At 38.7% G+C, this 17636-nt stretch overlaps 1 protein-coding gene across 2 annotated transcripts in view; it reads left to right on the top strand.

Moving 5' to 3' along the window:
* noc2l (NOC2-like nucleolar associated transcriptional repressor) overlaps window positions 1-17636 on the top strand; it is a 31099-nt gene that overhangs the window by 4204 nt on the left and 9259 nt on the right. For both annotated transcript variants that reach the window (XM_059332343.1, XM_059332344.1), the window contains exons 3-14: window positions 111-294; window positions 379-619; window positions 1351-1441; window positions 1548-1626; window positions 2236-2346; window positions 2437-2550; window positions 2982-3170; window positions 4685-4824; window positions 7865-7976; window positions 10959-11072; window positions 13589-13690; window positions 13933-14076. In XM_059332343.1, coding sequence (XP_059188326.1) covers window positions 111-294; window positions 379-619; window positions 1351-1441; window positions 1548-1626; window positions 2236-2346; window positions 2437-2550; window positions 2982-3170; window positions 4685-4824; window positions 7865-7976; window positions 10959-11072; window positions 13589-13690; window positions 13933-14076 — 1621 coding nt within the window. The remainder of the gene's footprint in view (window positions 1-110; window positions 295-378; window positions 620-1350; window positions 1442-1547; window positions 1627-2235; window positions 2347-2436; window positions 2551-2981; window positions 3171-4684; window positions 4825-7864; window positions 7977-10958; window positions 11073-13588; window positions 13691-13932; window positions 14077-17636) is intronic.

The raw sequence follows: 17636 nt of genomic DNA, 5'->3' as shown, positions 1-17636 counted from the left end.
ATCACCCATAGGTTTTCCAGGCATTTTTTCCAGGTGTTTTAGGCCTAAATGGGTTAAGGACAGACAAGCAACTCTTTTTTTTGTTTGTTTTTTGTTCTTTCTGTCGACAGAGATGGAGGGAAGAAAGGAAAGGCCTCTGAGCACAAGGAGCAGCTGTCCAGGTTAAAGAACAAAGATCCAGAGTTCTACAAGTTTCTGCAAGCAAACGACCAAACTCTCCTAAACTTTGACGACACGGACAGCTCCGAGGATGAGGATGAGAGGAAGTATCACAAATTGCCATCTGCACTTGAGGTAAGCCGGCTGCTGGTGTGTGAGTTCACGAGGAGTTTCTCTCGTGGAAACGGCGATCTTTATCCTTTGGCGTCTTGTCTGCAGGAGGCCAGCTCTGGTGATGAGGAAGAGGCTGATGAGGGACAGAAAGCTTCGAAGAAATCCAAGAGTGCAGGGGAAGCTATCAAAGTCACAGACAAAATGGTTGAAGAATGGAAAGCTGCTATGAAGAAAGAACCCACACCTCGTCTCTTCAGAGACGTCACCCAGGCGTTTAAGGCCGCCGTGGCTACAACCAAGGGCGAAGGAGCAGCGCAGTGTCGATACAAAGTGGCTGACAGTTCTGGTAGGACGCCATGTTTGATATGTTATTCAAACTACAGTATCATCACTTCGATCATACATTTTTATTATGAAAAATATTCAGTATAACTGCGGTCTAGACTTGGCATAAATGTACTTAAATTAGGAACTTTCTGATTAAGAAAAAATAAAAATAATAATAAAATATAATAACTTTTATTTGATGCCAGTTTTTGGTACTAGGAAGAAGAACAAAGTGGTGCAATAGGCAAAATTTAGTCATTGCATAAAATATATTGAGCTACCATATAATCAGCATATTATGAAAGGTTGTTGTTAATAATTTTTTTATGTTTTCAAAATTGTTTTGCAGTTAAATTATATTTAAAGTTCAGTAGATGCATAATGTTTCCAAAGTCAATGAATAATCATGTTAAATAATCTTGATATCAGTATTGACCAAAATAATCACAATCATGATTATGTTTTTGCATATTAACAACAATGATAAAGTGTAGATACTACCCATATTTATTATTTATAATTTATGTATCTGCTTGCTGTAACATTCACCTTTTTGTAAAAGCATAATAGGAACTTACCTTACCACTTCCTACAATACAAAACAGCAGTAGTTTACAGTAATAACAAAAACATCCCAATATGGTGGCAAGAACAATAAGCATTTGTTTTAACTCCACAACCTGGCCTGTTTTCACTGACTTTACACTCCATAAATATGCATAAATATCTCTCCTCCTCTATTGTCTGCAGTGTTCAACGCGTTGGTCCTGTTCTGCATCCAAGATATTCATGTGGCCCTACAGAAGATGCTCAACCTGAAGCCAGATAAAGACCAGAAAAAGTATGAAATGAATGTCGTATTCTTTGAAATCTCCTCCTGTTTGTCATAACTTGGTTGTTGGAAAGATGGTTCGTTCTCGCTCATGTTCCCTCTGTTCTGTTCTCAGGCTGGTGCTCCCATCGTCCAGTCAAAAGTGGCAGAAGAATCAGATTGATGTCAAGATGTATATCAGTGGAGTAGTTCAGGTACTTTCTTCCCCTTTGTCCTTCTGCATCATGAATACATGGCGTATTAATCTCTGTTTTCCTCTCGGCAAGGCAAGTGTATTTTTATAGCACCTTTCAACAACAGGACAATTCAAAGTGCTTTACACAAAAAAATAAAAGCATTAGAAAGAGACACAGTCATGGAAAAAAATTATTAGACCACTTTTTTCTTCAATTTCTTGTTCATTTTAATGCCTGTACATTTATTGGACAAATATAATAAAAATAGCTCATTAGAGTTTAATTTAAGAGCTGATATCTAGTCATTTTCCACGTTTTCTTGATAATGATTTTGGTTATTAAGAAAACCATGGAAAAAATTTTCCATGACTGTATATAAAATTACATTCAAATATAAAAATGTAAGACTGAAAACGAGCTGATAAAATATTTAGGAAAAAATATAAAAAGTACATTAAAAAATAAAATTTTATAATTGAAAGCGAGCTGATAAGTTATTTAAAAAAAATATAAAAGGAATAAAAGTTACAGTGCAGTATTACTGAAAGGCAGTGGCAAACAGAAAAGTCTTCCGTCTCAAAACATCTCTTTTCTAACATTTCTTTTTTTCTCCCCCTCCACCTGTAGCTGTTATCCTGTCTGACAGAGTCGACAGTCATCAGCGCTGTGCTGCGGCACGCCAACCAGCTCGTACCTTATTACCTCTGTCTACCCAAACAGTGTCGCCACCTGGTTAAGGTAAGCCATAAATTACTAACAAAATGTTGTTTTTTTTAGAAATGTAATCTATTGCTTATATGCCATTGTATCTCATGTCTTTGTGTGCAGCAACTGTTGAAGCAGTGGAGCACAGGGGAGGAGACAAGTCGGGTTCTCGCCTTCCTGGCCCTCAACAAAATCTGCAGACACAAGCAGGACACATATCTTAACTCTATTCTCAAGGTGAGCTAAATCCAGAGTAATACAGGAATAGAAAGGTACATGGCAAACCTGCATGTAAAGTGGGCTACAAGTCAGAAAGGGAGTTCAATTTATTTTGAACTTGATCTACAGTCGTGGAAAAAAATATTAGACCACCCTTTTTCTTCAATTTCTTGTAAATAATAACCAAAATCGTTCTCAAGAAAACAATGGAAAATGGCTAGATATCAGCTCTTAATTTCAACTCTTATGAGCTATTTTTGTTGTTATTATATTTGTCCTAACAAATGTACCTTTAGTTGTACCAGGCATTAAAATGAACAATACATTGGAGAAAACAACGGTGGTCTAATATTTTTTTCATGACTGTATTTTCCAAATGCTTTTTAACCTAATTTCTTAGTTAGTATTTTCATATCTCCTGCTTATGATGATTTCCTTTCTCTTTGCAGCAAATGTACATTTCCTACGTACAGAACTGTAAGTTCACATCTCCCAACGCGCTGCCCATGATCAACTTCATGCAGCGAACGCTAACAGAGATGTACTCACTGGACACACAGGCCTCGTACCAACAGGCCTTCATCTACATCCGACAGCTGGCGATCCACCTCAGAAACGCCATGACCATGAAGAAGAAGGTTGGTTTTTCCCTGTGTTATGGCCTGTTCTTTGTCTGTGCCATCTTGAACAGAGCTCTGCTTGACTCACATGTTAGAAATAGTCCTCATCATCATCTGATCGATCATGGCTAATCTAAAAAACAATTACTCAGAATATTCCTTTCATATTATTTCAGTAGTCAGAAAGAAAGTATATTACCTCAATAAATAAGCAAATTCTAATATAATTTGTAATCAACACAAAAAATGGCTCTAACACACTGTGTGTACAGCATATGAAGCGTTTATTTGCAACAATTTTCAACAACGATTTTCCTTTGTACAATAAAATACATGATTTAGCTAGATTAAAAAATGTTTAGATGTCTTATCAAAACAATCCAACAGCAGTTTGATTGTATTCCCTGGACTGCACAAAAATAACATTATTTAGGTAAAAAAAATCAAAACAGAGATATCCGTTTTTGCAAATAAACTCTTCCTATACTCAAGCAATACAAGCAAATTTTTCACACAGTGCAAAAACTTACGAATTCAATGCAAAGACAAGAATAGACAAATTACTCATTCTCTTAAGTTGAAAAAAAACATTTGAGAAATTAGTGTGATTTTTTTTTTTTTTTTTTTTTGCCACAATATCAGTGTTGACATTTACCTGCACAGCATACCCCTAAATGAGCTGAACCCCATAAAAAAACAAGCATTTTAAAAGTTTTTTGCTTGTTGTCTCACAGACAGATGTTCAAGTCCATGAATTCAGACTAACGAATTGGTCTCATGATGTAATTATTTCGGCATTCTTTTAAACAATTTATTGCAGTTATACATAGTAAAATAAGTTAATTTGGGGTTTATAACGCTGTAGTAAACCCGATCTATACAGCCAACAAGTGACGGGCTAGATGCAGTGAATATTTATTGATTTTGACACACCAATCCTGAAACTACCGCTCCCTGGAGAGCTGCAATTGACACGGAACGACTGTAATGTGTTTCCAACCGAGAAATCCTGGTACCGATCTGAGCTCACAGGTCATCAAACCGGGCACTGGTCAGCCTCAGGTAGTGGCATGACGGCATTTAGTTTTCCGACTTATCTGCGTCTTTTACAACTGGTACAAAGCAGTAACGGACACCAGCACGTCTTGCATCTCTCACGATCCTGAGGTCAAACTCGTGGAAGTCATTTTCTTCATGTGGTATGAACACAGAATAGGACATGCGAAGACATAATTTAAATGCTCTCTTAGATGACAGGGATACAGGTGTGACAGGCCATTTTGTTGTATTCTTGTGTTTAAATTAATTACAATATTAAAATGGATTTAAACATACCGTATTGACCGGCCCACTACAATTAAAAGCAGTCAAAGCGTCTTCATGGTATGTTCTTATGTTCGTCACCCCAGCCTGACGTTTATGACCTTTTTTGGTTGATTGTTATTCAATAACTGAGTTCCGTTATTATGGAGGTTCAAAGCCTTTTCAGCACCTTTAATCTGACACTGACTGTCCTTGTGTGTGTTCTGCAGGAAACGTACCAGTCGGTGTATAACTGGCAGTTTATCCACTGTTTGTACCTCTGGTGTCGCGTCCTCAGCACCTTACACCCCAGTGACGTCCTCCAGCCTCTCATCTACCCACTCTGCCAAGTCATAATCGGCACCATAAAGTAAGTATATTTATATTATAGGTGTGAATCCCCAGAGGCCCCACGATACGATTTTATCCCAATACTTGAGTCGTGATGCGATATTATTGCGATACAATATATTGCGATTTAACTGTTTAACTGCATTTTTGGGCCCCCAAAATTAAATTAAAAAAAGAAAAAGAATTGTTTTGTGAAATTAGAGAATTCTCAGTGTATTCATCTCACTTCAGTCTTTTTATTTCTCCACAATAAGAGTCAAACCCACAAACTGACCAACAAAGTATTCAGTCAAACTGAACTGAACTGATATCAAACATGTATGGACGACAACAACTGCAGCATTTTATGAAACTTTCCTCAACTTTAAACTTCACTGCTCTGAATTTTTTTTGAAATAAACATAAAAAGACGAATTTTGCAGCTTTATTTCGACAACTTCCCAACATGATATCCTGACAGTCATGGTGCCTAGATATTCCTTAGATCTAGTTTCATATGATACCAGTATCTCCAGTATATTCCCAAAATGAGCCTTTAAAAGAAAATACTGAAGGGGCCGCCGAAACGCTAAATATCGTTACTAGGCGTTCATGAATCGATCTATCGGCACGCAAAATATTGCGATACTTTGCTGTATCGATTTTTTTCCCCCCCAACTTTAATTTATATGCAATTTTATGATTTAAAATAGTTGTAAACTTTCATGTACATGTTAGACAGTATGCAAAAATGTGCAAAAAGTAAAAATTCTCAAAATTATTTTTAATACGGAGTTAAATAAGTGTCTAAAATGAAGCACCCAGATAATTGTTGTAGCCATTTCTGATTAAGAGTTCTGATCTTAACAAAGAACTTGACAAAAGCAGGACTGCAACTAGCAATTATTTCCAACATTGATGTATTGGTCGAGCATTTTCCTATCTAATCATGTATTTGTGTTTGAAAACGTTTGGTTTACTACAACCTTTGGCATGGGAAAGCAGCAGGTTGTTATATGTGAGAAGCAGGAACACTAAGTTGTTCTTCCACCGCTCTCTCTCTCTCTCTCTCTCTCTCTCTCTCTGCCGTGCCCTGGCTGCTGGCTGATGTTCAGCGAACAGCTTGATCCGTGTTGGCTGGCTCACCTTTATCATCAGGACGAGACCCAAAATTCTTACCACCTTTCTCATATGAGCTGCCTGTTTCAGCATCAGGGCCTGACCTCTGGTGGCTTGTGCTGTGCACTACACAGTATATCATTTCTCTATCAGTTTAATACAGACTGAAAGAGCAGCGTCTGTATATTTTGACAGTAGTGAAAAGCATACCATTGGTATTTCTACAGTTGCATCTCAATAAATTAAAATATGATGGATAAGTAAATTTCCAATAGTTCAAGTCAAATAGCCCCAACCAGGTATTGAGTGCATATAGATGGACATACTTTTCAGAGGCCATCATTTCCACATTAAGCATACTAAAATTGGGATTTTGTAATATTAATTTTTTTTGAGAGAATGGATTGTAGATCTTCATTAAATGTAAGCCATAATCATTATAATTAGAAGAAATTCAATAAATTAAGACATTAATTATTTAATTCTGTGTGTAGTGAATCTATAAAATGTGTTATTTCCACTTTTTGAATTGAATTACTGACATAAATTAACTTTTGTATGATATTCTAATTTATTGAGATGCACCTGTAAATACCCTGGTGTACTCTAATAATAACCAAGCCTGGTTGCAGATACATTTTCTCTTAGTCCTCTAAAAATCAGCAACTTTCTTTATGTGACAAAATCTATTGAATTCATGCAGTGTTCCCCACAAAAAGAGCTAAAAAATGTGCAAAGTTTTGCATCTGATAGACCGTAAACTCCTGGATCTATTAATCAAACTGGCCTTCCTGAATCACATCTCATTGTCTCACCAGCACCAGAAGTAACACGCCGCTATTCTTTTGTTCTGAACATCCATTTAATATGAACACTCGCTTCACACGTCAACATAAAGCTCACAGCAGCAAATGAACAACTGAGCCGAGCTGAGAATAAAGGATCTCCTGCTGTGATGAAATGTTTGAGTGACAGGATGGCTGCTGGCAAAAAGTGATAAACAAGGCAGGATTATGCACAGAGGACCGCAGCAGTGCTGAAATTTCAGGCACGGAGGGTTGAAGTGAATTATGTTCAATACTGACAAATATGTCAATATTGTGTAATATAGTGTATGGTAATACACACAAAAAGTCTGACGTATAGTACATAAAGCGTTAAAAAGAGATAAAGGTAATATAAGAACAATGAAATCATTGTTATTTGCCTCCAGTACACATCTTTGTCTCTACTCTTTGATAACTAAATTGCTAAAAAATTAAAATTATACAGTATTGTGTTTACAAAAATATAATTTTTTTGATACATTTGAATATTGAATATTTGCCCACATAACCCTGCCTCTCACTCATTCACAGTGCTGTCTTCTCATCACTCATCTCATTTTCTCTGGTTTAATAATTTAGATAATTTTAGAGTTCACAAATAACAGTTATCAGTGTCAGACCCCCTAAAAGTTTAATATCCTGTCTAATACAAAATGCTATCACCTTAGATTGTGCCAGACAAACTTTAGCTGCATCCTCATATTCATTTTAAATGCTGCATCACCTTGCATTCATTAATTAATTCTCGTTAACCGCTTATCTGCACTCGGGTGGCGGGGGGCTGGAGCCGATCCCAGCTGACATTGGGCGAGAGGCGGGGTACATCCTGGACAGATCGCCAGACTATCGCAGGGCTGACATATAGATACAGACAATCACGCTCTCATTCACACCTACGGGCAACTCTTGAATTAAACTCTTATGAGCTATTTTTGTTGTTATTATTATATTTGTCCAAACAAATGTACCTTTAGTTGCACCAGGCATTAAAATTAACAAGAAATTGAAGAGAACAACAGTCTAATAATTTTTTCCATGGCTGTATATCATTTATTTATGAGAGACCATCATGTCACTGTACATTTTGCCAACAGCAGGTGGAGACATTGACCACCGTTTTCTCTCTCTGAACAGACTGGTGCCCACAGCAAGGTACTACCCTCTGAGGATGCACTGTTGCAGAGCCCTCACGCTGCTGTCCAGCACCACCAACACATTTGTACCAGTTCTGCCTTTCCTCTTGGAGGTAAGACCACGATAAGTCATGTCCAATAAGCAGCAGTCATAGTGCAAACATCTGGATCTGACAGGATTTACAGCAGCTGTTTCTCTCACCACTACACTGAGCTGAAACTATTTTTAAAATTATGCAGAATAAACAGTCAGTTGGCTGTCTTTGTCACAAACGGAAACAATGAAAAGGTAGATGTGATGAAATGTTCCGTCAGTGGTTTGCTGTGGAAAACATCGGTGGCGTATGAAATGCATTCTGGTCTCAACGGCCACAACTGAAGGAGCTAAGGAGGAAACACGTCGAAGGATAGGACTGTGTGTGTGTGTGACACAGAGAGAGAGAGAAATACCTTTTTGTTATCAGGCCAATCACATGTCACCAACTGACAACATTTTCTCTGGGTCAGGTGTTAAGCACGTGATTGTGCGGTCTGTCTTTCTTTTGTGTGCAAATGTGTGCAAGTGTTTCTGCATGCCGTGGGGCGGTGTTGTGGTGTGACGGAGGAGAGCGGCGTGCTGGCGACAGCGTCTGGCTCGGCCCGCTGGGATCGGTCAGCGCATGCCTGTTGTGTGTGTGTGTTTGTTTGTAAACGTGTGTGTGTGTGTGTGTGTGTGTGTGCGTGCAGCAGTTTGACCAAGGCGATAAAGGCTCGGTTGTGGTTTATACTCTGGTCCTAACACGCTGTGCAGACCACATCCTCTCTGCTGAGGGCCCACTCTTCACCTCTTTTTCCCCATACACACTCTCAGAAGCCCCTCCCCCAACCCCCCCAACAGCGAACCGTGTTTATTTGTGACGCACGATATTTCCTGTTTTTTTTCTCCTTTACTGTTCCCCTTGTTAAAGCACTGTTAAAGGCAGGCTGAGGTACGCTGCTACTGTTTTAATTAGAGCAGCAGAAGCAGCCCCTTCCTCCTGTGTGTCTGTGCCTGTGTGTGTTCTCGCATCTCCGAGGGGGGTGTATGATTTGGAGCTTCCTGCTTCACTAGCTGTTGCGTGTATATTTGTGTGTGTGTGTGTCTATGTGCATGCACCGGGGTTGGCCCATGCCTTCCCACTTCCCCCTGGCTCCCCCGCAGACCGCCACCACATCCTATGTTTGTACAGACAGCACCGGCCAGGAGCGTTGCTCTGCCTCGCACACTGAGCACAGTAACGACCACACACACACACACACACACACGCGCACAGAAATGCACAGAGATACGGGGAGTCAGAAATAGCTTGATACACAAATACAAGACAGAAATTCACTTGCGCATTGTGGGCAGATGTGAAAGCTAAAGCTTGTAGACAAATAGCCCACACGGTGACTAGAATGTACTTTCACAGACCAAGATAGAAATGTGTCATCTCTGTAACACTGCACGATGTAAAATGAACTGTGGAGAATGATAATTAATATATCTGAAGGACGTTATCAACATATCACCAATGTAATATTACTGTATCCTGTGGCTGTGGCTGTTCACTTATGTTAAACTTTGTTAAAAGTGAGGTCTCCGGAGAAGAATAAAAACATGTCAGTTTTATTAAATGTATATAAAAACTAACTTCAGACCGTGAGAGGCGCAGGCGCAAAATTGAAGTTCTAATTAAGAGTTTTTTAGTTACATGACTTATCACTAACTGACGGGATATGACCTTATGTTTGCCCTCAGCTTGACTTTTTATAGATTCCTTTAGTATGAGGTGTGTCTTAAATAAATAGCTTCCTTTTTATATTATAGCTAATAGGAGTGTAGACTTTAAGCAGTTTATATAACCGAATGTCAGCCACCTAAACAATTGATTGTCGGTTAATCAGAGTAGGCTACGTTACCAGTAAAAGGACAGATCAAGTAAACACCCAAGTTGCTAGAATGAGAAACAAAACAATACAAAGTAATTTCTTAATTTATTTTTATGGAGCTTCCCTCTGTCGCCAGTCAAGTATTTCAAATGACAAACAACTGCACAACAACATTAATTGGATCAAACCAAATTTGATGGACATATCTTAGAAATTAATTAATCTTTAATCAAAATAGCAGGAGCCTTCAACAGTAAATAACTAAAGAATGTTATTAAATAAATGTAAAACAGGTTACCCCGATCTCCACACAACAGGCTTCAGTGTATCTCTTTATATGTGACAGAATCTGCATAACTGATCTACATAATGGAGTGATGCAATGTTCTCTGTAGCCAATGTTAGCCCAGCCTCAGCTGGAATCACGTCACAGGGACGAGCAATGCTTTAGCTGCGACTTTATCTCTCCACTGAAATACATTTACGCTTGAACCAGTGAAGTGTTGCTGATTCAGTTTGACGTTTGTGTTGATTTTGTTTAACGCATGTGTGATTAGAGTGCAACAGTCTGAGATAACTGATTTAACCTAGCCACGGCCTCTATTTAAGATGCTACGTTGGTGTTAGCATGAGCCTCAGATAGCTGAACCACACAGCCATCAAGCAATAACTTTTTGCTTGACGTTTATTTTATGGTTTGTACAACCCTTCTGAATGCTGCTCAGCAAACACACCAGTACCCCTGTCACGATAACACGGTTTTTAGGACGATATATTTTCCCAGGAAGTATCACGATAAACATTGGTATCGTCGATTTAGTTTTATAACGATATCGGAGCATAATAAGTACATCCTTTTCCACAACAATGAATTTTTAAATCTCAAGAATATTAAACATTGGAATTGAAATGTTGAAAAGATATAGTAATTATTGTGACAGGCCTACACATCTGTAAATCAATTGAATTAAAAAGTGACAAATTAACTTTAATTTTCAGACCGTTGCACCACACCTCATCCCTGTGTTATCTGTTAATTTATTTTGAATTAGTCAAATTATTAACTGCAATTATAATAATAATAACAATAATAATGAAGATAATAAACATAATAGTTATGAGGTCACATGTCTTTCACACTGAGCATTTCTGAGCAGTTGGGTTCGAGTTCAGCATCACCACTTTATGCCTCTCCTTTATAGATCCTCCAGCAGGTGGACTTCAACAAGAAACCAGGGCGAATGAGCAAGAAACCCATCAACTTTGCAGTCATCCTGAAGCTTAGCAAGGTCAACCTAATGGAGAAAGCCTATAAAGTAAGTGACTTTATCCACCACAGGTAAAGTAACAGATTATTTCCTCTTCAGTTTGGTAGGAGTGGGTGGTGTGACGCTGCCGCCTGATCTTTCTCGCACTGAGAAGGAGCAGCCGCTGATCAGATGAGTGGTTCAGGCCTTAGTTAATGTTATTTTCACGTCGCTTCCTTACACTTTGTGTTAGCCTGCGTGTGTACATAAGGGGATTGAGGGCAGCGCTGAAAGCCCCTTGTCAGGGCTCTAAAACTGGCCCTCTGTCACCACGCTCAGTCCTGCAGCCAAGAGGATTGCAGTGCGGCCCTCTGGGATTATCCCCTGCACTCCGCTCGCTAGGGCTGTTCTCACTGCTGTCACCTGGGCCACTGCCACGAACCCCTGCCTGACAGGCTCACAGCAGACCTGACTTACCGAGCTGTGTTCGCTCACTCTACCAAGTGGTGTTTTTAAATTATATGTGAATCGATCTGTATTAAAGTAAAGTGTGGCTATAAATGCATATTTGGTCCATCCATAGTTGACACGTACCACTTTAAGTTGAAGTTTTCACCGGAGGGATTGGTCCGCTTCGGTTACTTTGTGTTTTTTTTACCCTAATCTTTTGGTGTTTGTGCCGTGGTTGTTACCTACTCATGCTACACTGCAAATATTTGAAATCATTTTTTTTTTTAGTCCAGCATGTTGATTTGGCATGTTATTTCCTACTGCATGATCTGCAGAGTAATCTGTGAGTCCCTTTTGTTCAAAAGCCAGAGGTGACCGAATTTGGGTGCTGGATCACATTTCAGCTAGAGTATGAGCTAAAACCAGTTTGCATAAAATCGAAACCAGTTTAAACTTAACTGTCATTTGTCATTATGACATACAGTAATGGAAAAAATGATTAGACCACCCTTGTTTTCTTCAGTTTATTGTTCATTTGAATGCCTGGTTAAACTACATTTGTCTGGACAAATGTAATGATAACAACATAAATAGCCCATAAGAGTTTAGTTCTAGAGGTGATATCTAGCCATTTTCCATGTTTTCTTGATAATGATTTTGGTTATTATCAGGAAAAACCATGGAAAATGGCTCTCCTTCACATCTTTTCTTGACCTCATGATGTTTTTCATCAAGGTCAAAGTAAAGTTGATCGGAAAAGACCTGGGAGGTGATGTTTTTGACCATTCGCCTGCAGCCTCAGTCTCATTACATGCTCTATTACCTGCTCGGAAGTAGCTGCTGAGTCAAAATTTGGGAGAGCGGTCTGGTTTTCAGCTTAATATCAAACCGGTTTAACAATTCTGACACTGATTCACTGGTTCAACCATAATGACAGCAAAGTTAGATTCTCATTTCCTTTCATTTCATTCAGAGTCTGACATCATGGCTGATTTCTGTTTGGGAGGGAGTTATTTTCTTTTGTCCTGACCGATCAATAGTGAGTGGCGTTACCGTCCCACTAACACATTTTTCAGTTGAAATTGACCCTACGTGATGGTTGGGATCATTTTACTTTTTTCTCTTTTATCAAAAAAATATGTTAATTTAAGAGTTATTTCTGTGTGTGAACTTACAACAACTTGTACAGCTGCATCGTTCTCATCCATGCTTCTGCCCATTTCCTGTCACTGTGTTTGATTAGTGCAGATAAGTAGCTAACAATCTTTGCAGGAAGGTGCGTTCCCATTTTTAGTCAAGCCTACTAAGCTCTTCTTCTGTACCTGGAAGAAAGAATCATCAGAGGTCACACCAGATCTCCCCGACTCTCTATTCATACCTTTGATTCAGAGGTCTGAAACAAACGGGGCTCAGCTGTCGATCATGAACTTTTGTAACAAGTGAATTGCTCATAGAGATTTACAACGCCGTATTAGGGCCAAATATGGGGGGGAATACGGACCTGGAGGGGGGGAGTAATATTTCTAAAAAAATGTCAAATTTACGAGGGATTAAAGTGACAAATCTACAAGAAAAAAGTAGCAGATTAAGGGGATTTAAAGTGGCAAATTTGCGAGAGAAAAAAAGTTGCAGATTTATGACAAAAAAGTGGAAAATCTACGAGAAAAAAGTAGCAGATTTACGAGAAAAAAAGTCTGAAAAATAGTGTTATGTATTTGTCAAGGAACCTCAATACGCCACAGACACCGCCGGGAAAGCAGGGGATACCACACGGACACCTTAGTGAAGATTGCGGTGAGTCCGGTGCGGTGAATCGGCTCCCCAAATAGCTTTTTTCTCAGCCATTATGGAGCCAGTGAGGCCAAGATCTTAGAGGGCTGCGCCTATACTCATAGAATTTGGAGTAACAGTACGTAACTAATGTTCTATTTTTTGTAGGCCTTTTGTCACTTTGAATCTGCTACTTTTTTTCTCACAGATTTGACACTTAAAAAAATTACTGGGCCTTATACGCCGTCATAGAGATTTTAGTCTTGGATGTGTACAAAATCACAAATGGGGAAATTACAGAGTTTGACACACCTGTGTGAAAAATGAATATCGCTTGTCAGTGTTGCTGTTCTGTTGAATTTTAGGAAGGGCTGATTGACCAGCTCTACGACCTGATCCTGGAGTACTTTCACACTCAGGCCAGCTCCATCGGCTTCCCAGAGCTCGCCCTGCCTACCGTCATTCAGGTAATGCAACATTTAAACACACACACACTAATGGAGGAAGCAGTGACACTGAACATCATTCCCAGAGTCTCAGACCTGTGTGAAAAGATGATTCAGGATCTGCCAGGCTGAATCTGCGCCCCTCAGGGAATGCAAACACAAACCCTCCGCCGCTGTGCCTGAACGCACAGTTTGGGCGGACTGGATGATTTTTTTTTTACACAGGTTCCTCCTTTCTCACACCCCCCTCCATGTCCCTGCAGCTGAAAGCGTTCCTGAAGGAATGCAAAGTGGCCAATTACTGCAAGCCGGTGCGCCAGCTGCTGGAAAAGGTACAGGAGAACAGCAGCCACATCACAGGACGGAGACAGAAGGCCGCCTTCGGAGTGGCCGATGCCACCGCTGTGGTGAGTGAGTGAGTGAGTGTGTGTGTGTGTGTGTGTGTGTGTGACAGAGGGAGGGAGGGCAGGAGGAGACTGGAAAGCCGGCCTGTAAAATCAGGACAAGACAGAGTCCTCATTTTACCTCTTCCATCCATTTCTGTTTTCTAATATTAAGGTTATGTGAACCTTAATGAGTATTAAATGCAGGCAGGTGCTCTTCCATCAAAACACAATTATAAAGATGGGTCTTGGTAATATTAAGAACAATGTATTATATAAAAATATATAATATGGTTATGTAAAACATGTTAAAATGTAATGAATTTAAAAAATAGGTTTAAAATGTAGAACTTGTCGGTGTTGTAGATGAATAGCTGCTATAAAAACATGCCATCACATCACCTGTGACTGTTGCCTAGTAATTACTTTTTAATTTAAACAAAAAGGTAACAAAAGCAGACACAACACAGTGATTTATAGACAAAGACAGTGATTATCGATGGCTGCAGAGGCTTTCTGTAACTGATGTGTAAACCCTGTATGTATTCATCCGTTTTGTGCCGATGGAAATCAACTGTGTATTGTTAGCTCTAGATTTAATGAAATCTTGTGGGTCATAATGCAGTAAAATTATAAAATAAGTTAAAAATAAATGACAGCTCGGTGACTAATAATTATTGGGTCACACAACAATATGCTTTATGATTTACTATTGTCATGTATGACCATCACTTTTATTGCTTTTTTGAGTACTGAAAGCAACAGATTTATTACACTAGGAAAACTAATTTCATTATCATTTGCCACAAGCTGTTTTATTAGTTCACCTTATTAATCCTCTGACCACATACATGCTGACTTTATGCAGACTACCTGGTCTGTTTCTGTGCATGTTACCGCAAAAGTAAACTGATCGGAAGGTCGGTGGGTTGATCCCTGACCATGGCAGCCTACATGTCGAAGTATCCTTGAGCAAGATACTGAACCCCAAATTGCTCCCAATGCTGTGTTCATCAGAGGGTGAATGAACTGCCAATGGTGGCAGCCGGCACTGTGTAGGATAGCCTCTGCCACCAGTATGAATGTGTGTGTGAACGGGTGAATGAGCGTAGTGTGTAGTGTAAAGCATTTGGATAAAAGCGCTATATAAGTGCAATCCATTTACCATTTTACCATTTACCAAAAGTGATCTGTCCGAAGAAGCAACAGTACAGACAAAATAACACACATCCAACGGCAGACTGACAGCAACCGAAAAAAAGATTAGACCACCCTTGTTTTCTTCAATTTCTTGTTCATTTTAATGCCTGGTACAATGAAAGGTCCAAACATTTGTTTGGACAAATATAATTATAACAACAAATATAGCTCAAAAGAGTTTAATTTAAGAGCTGATATCTAGACATTTTCCATGGTTTTCATGATAATGATTTTGGTTATCAATAAAACCATGGAAAATGGCTAGATTGCACCGTTGCAGATGAAGATTAAGCTACACTGTTATTAGTTCGATCCTATTTATAGAATTGGAGTCCAGTGGTGGTTGCGTATGATTGTTTGTGACTGTGGGGTGTGGCTTTTCCAAGAGGTGGGGCTACGGCCCTGCAAGCAGCTCTGTGTATATTTAGCCATTTTTATATTTTTAAACATTTGTATTTTGAAAGTATTTCTGCGGTCACAGAAACTACTGTTGTTATCGTGCTGTCGGAGATTTTGTTCCGATGCTCTGCACAGATCTAAGAAATGTCCACCTGCCTGCTTTCATCCGCGGCTCTCCAAAGCTCTGTGTGCCGCTGCTGCCTGGTGTTGAGGGCACAGATGTTTTCCAGGGACCATGAGTAGACCTTATATCTTTAGGTTCATAGAATGAACCCAAAAATCAGAACATATTACACACATTCTATGACTCCCCTCGAGATGTAAAGACGAGCTCAACATGGATTCCGTTTACGGGCGTTTATTGAGCCGTGAAAACTCCATTAAAACACATAAAGCACAAATAAATACAAAACATTCTCATAACAATTACAATAATATTTACACGATACATGAATTAAGTGCTTGCTTGAGTAAAATATACAATGGCAAGCATGCACCTATCACATGAACATAATTAAAACAGTAATAATGACATTATACAACAAAGATATAAAACACTTTACCTCGTTGGCTGCATTGAGGGGATCAAAAAATAAACATAGAAAAAGAGAAAAAGAAACCCTCCTAGAAGCAGCAAACAATACTTCCATTAATACCATAACTTTTAATATTAATTCTACAAATATGAACTTTAATATTTAATTATTTCTTTAAATGTATTAACATGTTTATTACTAACTTATTTATTATTATGAAGTTATGAAATTAACAAAAAATATTTGTTTATTAAAACTGCTTCTGCTGGCAGTTACACATACCGCCGTCGAGGCCCTTCAGCACACGGACAAAGACTGTAGGCAGCACCTTTTCATTAGTTACAACACGTTTCTAATAATGTGTGATTTATGTGAGAGAAACAACTGAAACATTTACACAAATTCAGCGTCCTAAATCAACCACACTACACCGGATCTAAATATTTCCAGCAACTCCAGATTGTTGTAAAGTCCAAAGTCAAAATTTATTGAAAAGGAAAAATTTAATCATTACCAATTATCACCAAAGCATAATCATTATAATTTTTTTTTATTTTCACGACTGTCCATGCCACACACAAATACAGGCGTGCGTTGTTTGGACAAGTATAATGACAACAAAAATAGCTCATAAGAGTGTAATTTAAGAGCTGATATCTAGCTATTTGCCATGGTTTTCTTAATAATAACCAAAATCATTATCAAGAAAACCATGGAAAATGGCTAGATATCATATAACATCATATCATACAAGAAATCTGTTTCGGCTCTAACATTATTCTAGTAAACTACACTAAAACAAAAAGTCTTGCCTATGTATCTGCATTCGCTTGGCGCTCGTGACTGCCCGTTCTTTTCCTCCTGCAGTTTAGTAAAAGAGGTCAGGGGAAAAAAAGTTTTATTACTTTCTAATTAATCTTAGTCCTTGAATAAATCAGTCTCTACTCTAAAAAGTATTGATTCCCTTATTTTATTTTATATTTTTTTTACTCAGATTGGAAGTTAATTAGGCTGGGAAGTCTGTCCATTAATCCTTCTTGCTAAAACATAAATCAGACCTAATGAGGAGTTGTCTGTTGTCACTTTGCCAGCTTTTGGTGAGATGGTGTCAGCTGCTGTGGTGGGTTTGATTGATGTTTGCGATAATTGACGACAGTCAACAATCAACTAACTCCATCCACTTTACTGGAATTCTTTAATAATTGGTGCAAGTTTGACTCAGAGTTTGTCTAAATATAACCGTTGTTTCCACAACAATACAACGTGATGCTAATTTTTTTCCCTGTATCATTTAGATTAGTCATGTCCGCTCCACACTGCTTTACTTCTCTGTTTCACTCAGCACTTACTCGTAGGTGGTGTACTCGCTGAATGTTTTCGAGAAGCTTAAAAAACAGCAGTGTGTTCCAGTTTCATGGCAAAGATAACTTTTACTAGAAACTTCTCTTC

This window comes from Centropristis striata, chromosome 5 (assembly GCF_030273125.1).
Source record: "Centropristis striata isolate RG_2023a ecotype Rhode Island chromosome 5, C.striata_1.0, whole genome shotgun sequence".
Classification (NCBI taxonomy): Eukaryota; Metazoa; Chordata; class Actinopteri; order Perciformes; family Serranidae; genus Centropristis; species Centropristis striata.
This window is presented reverse-complemented; position numbering and strand designations above follow the sequence as displayed.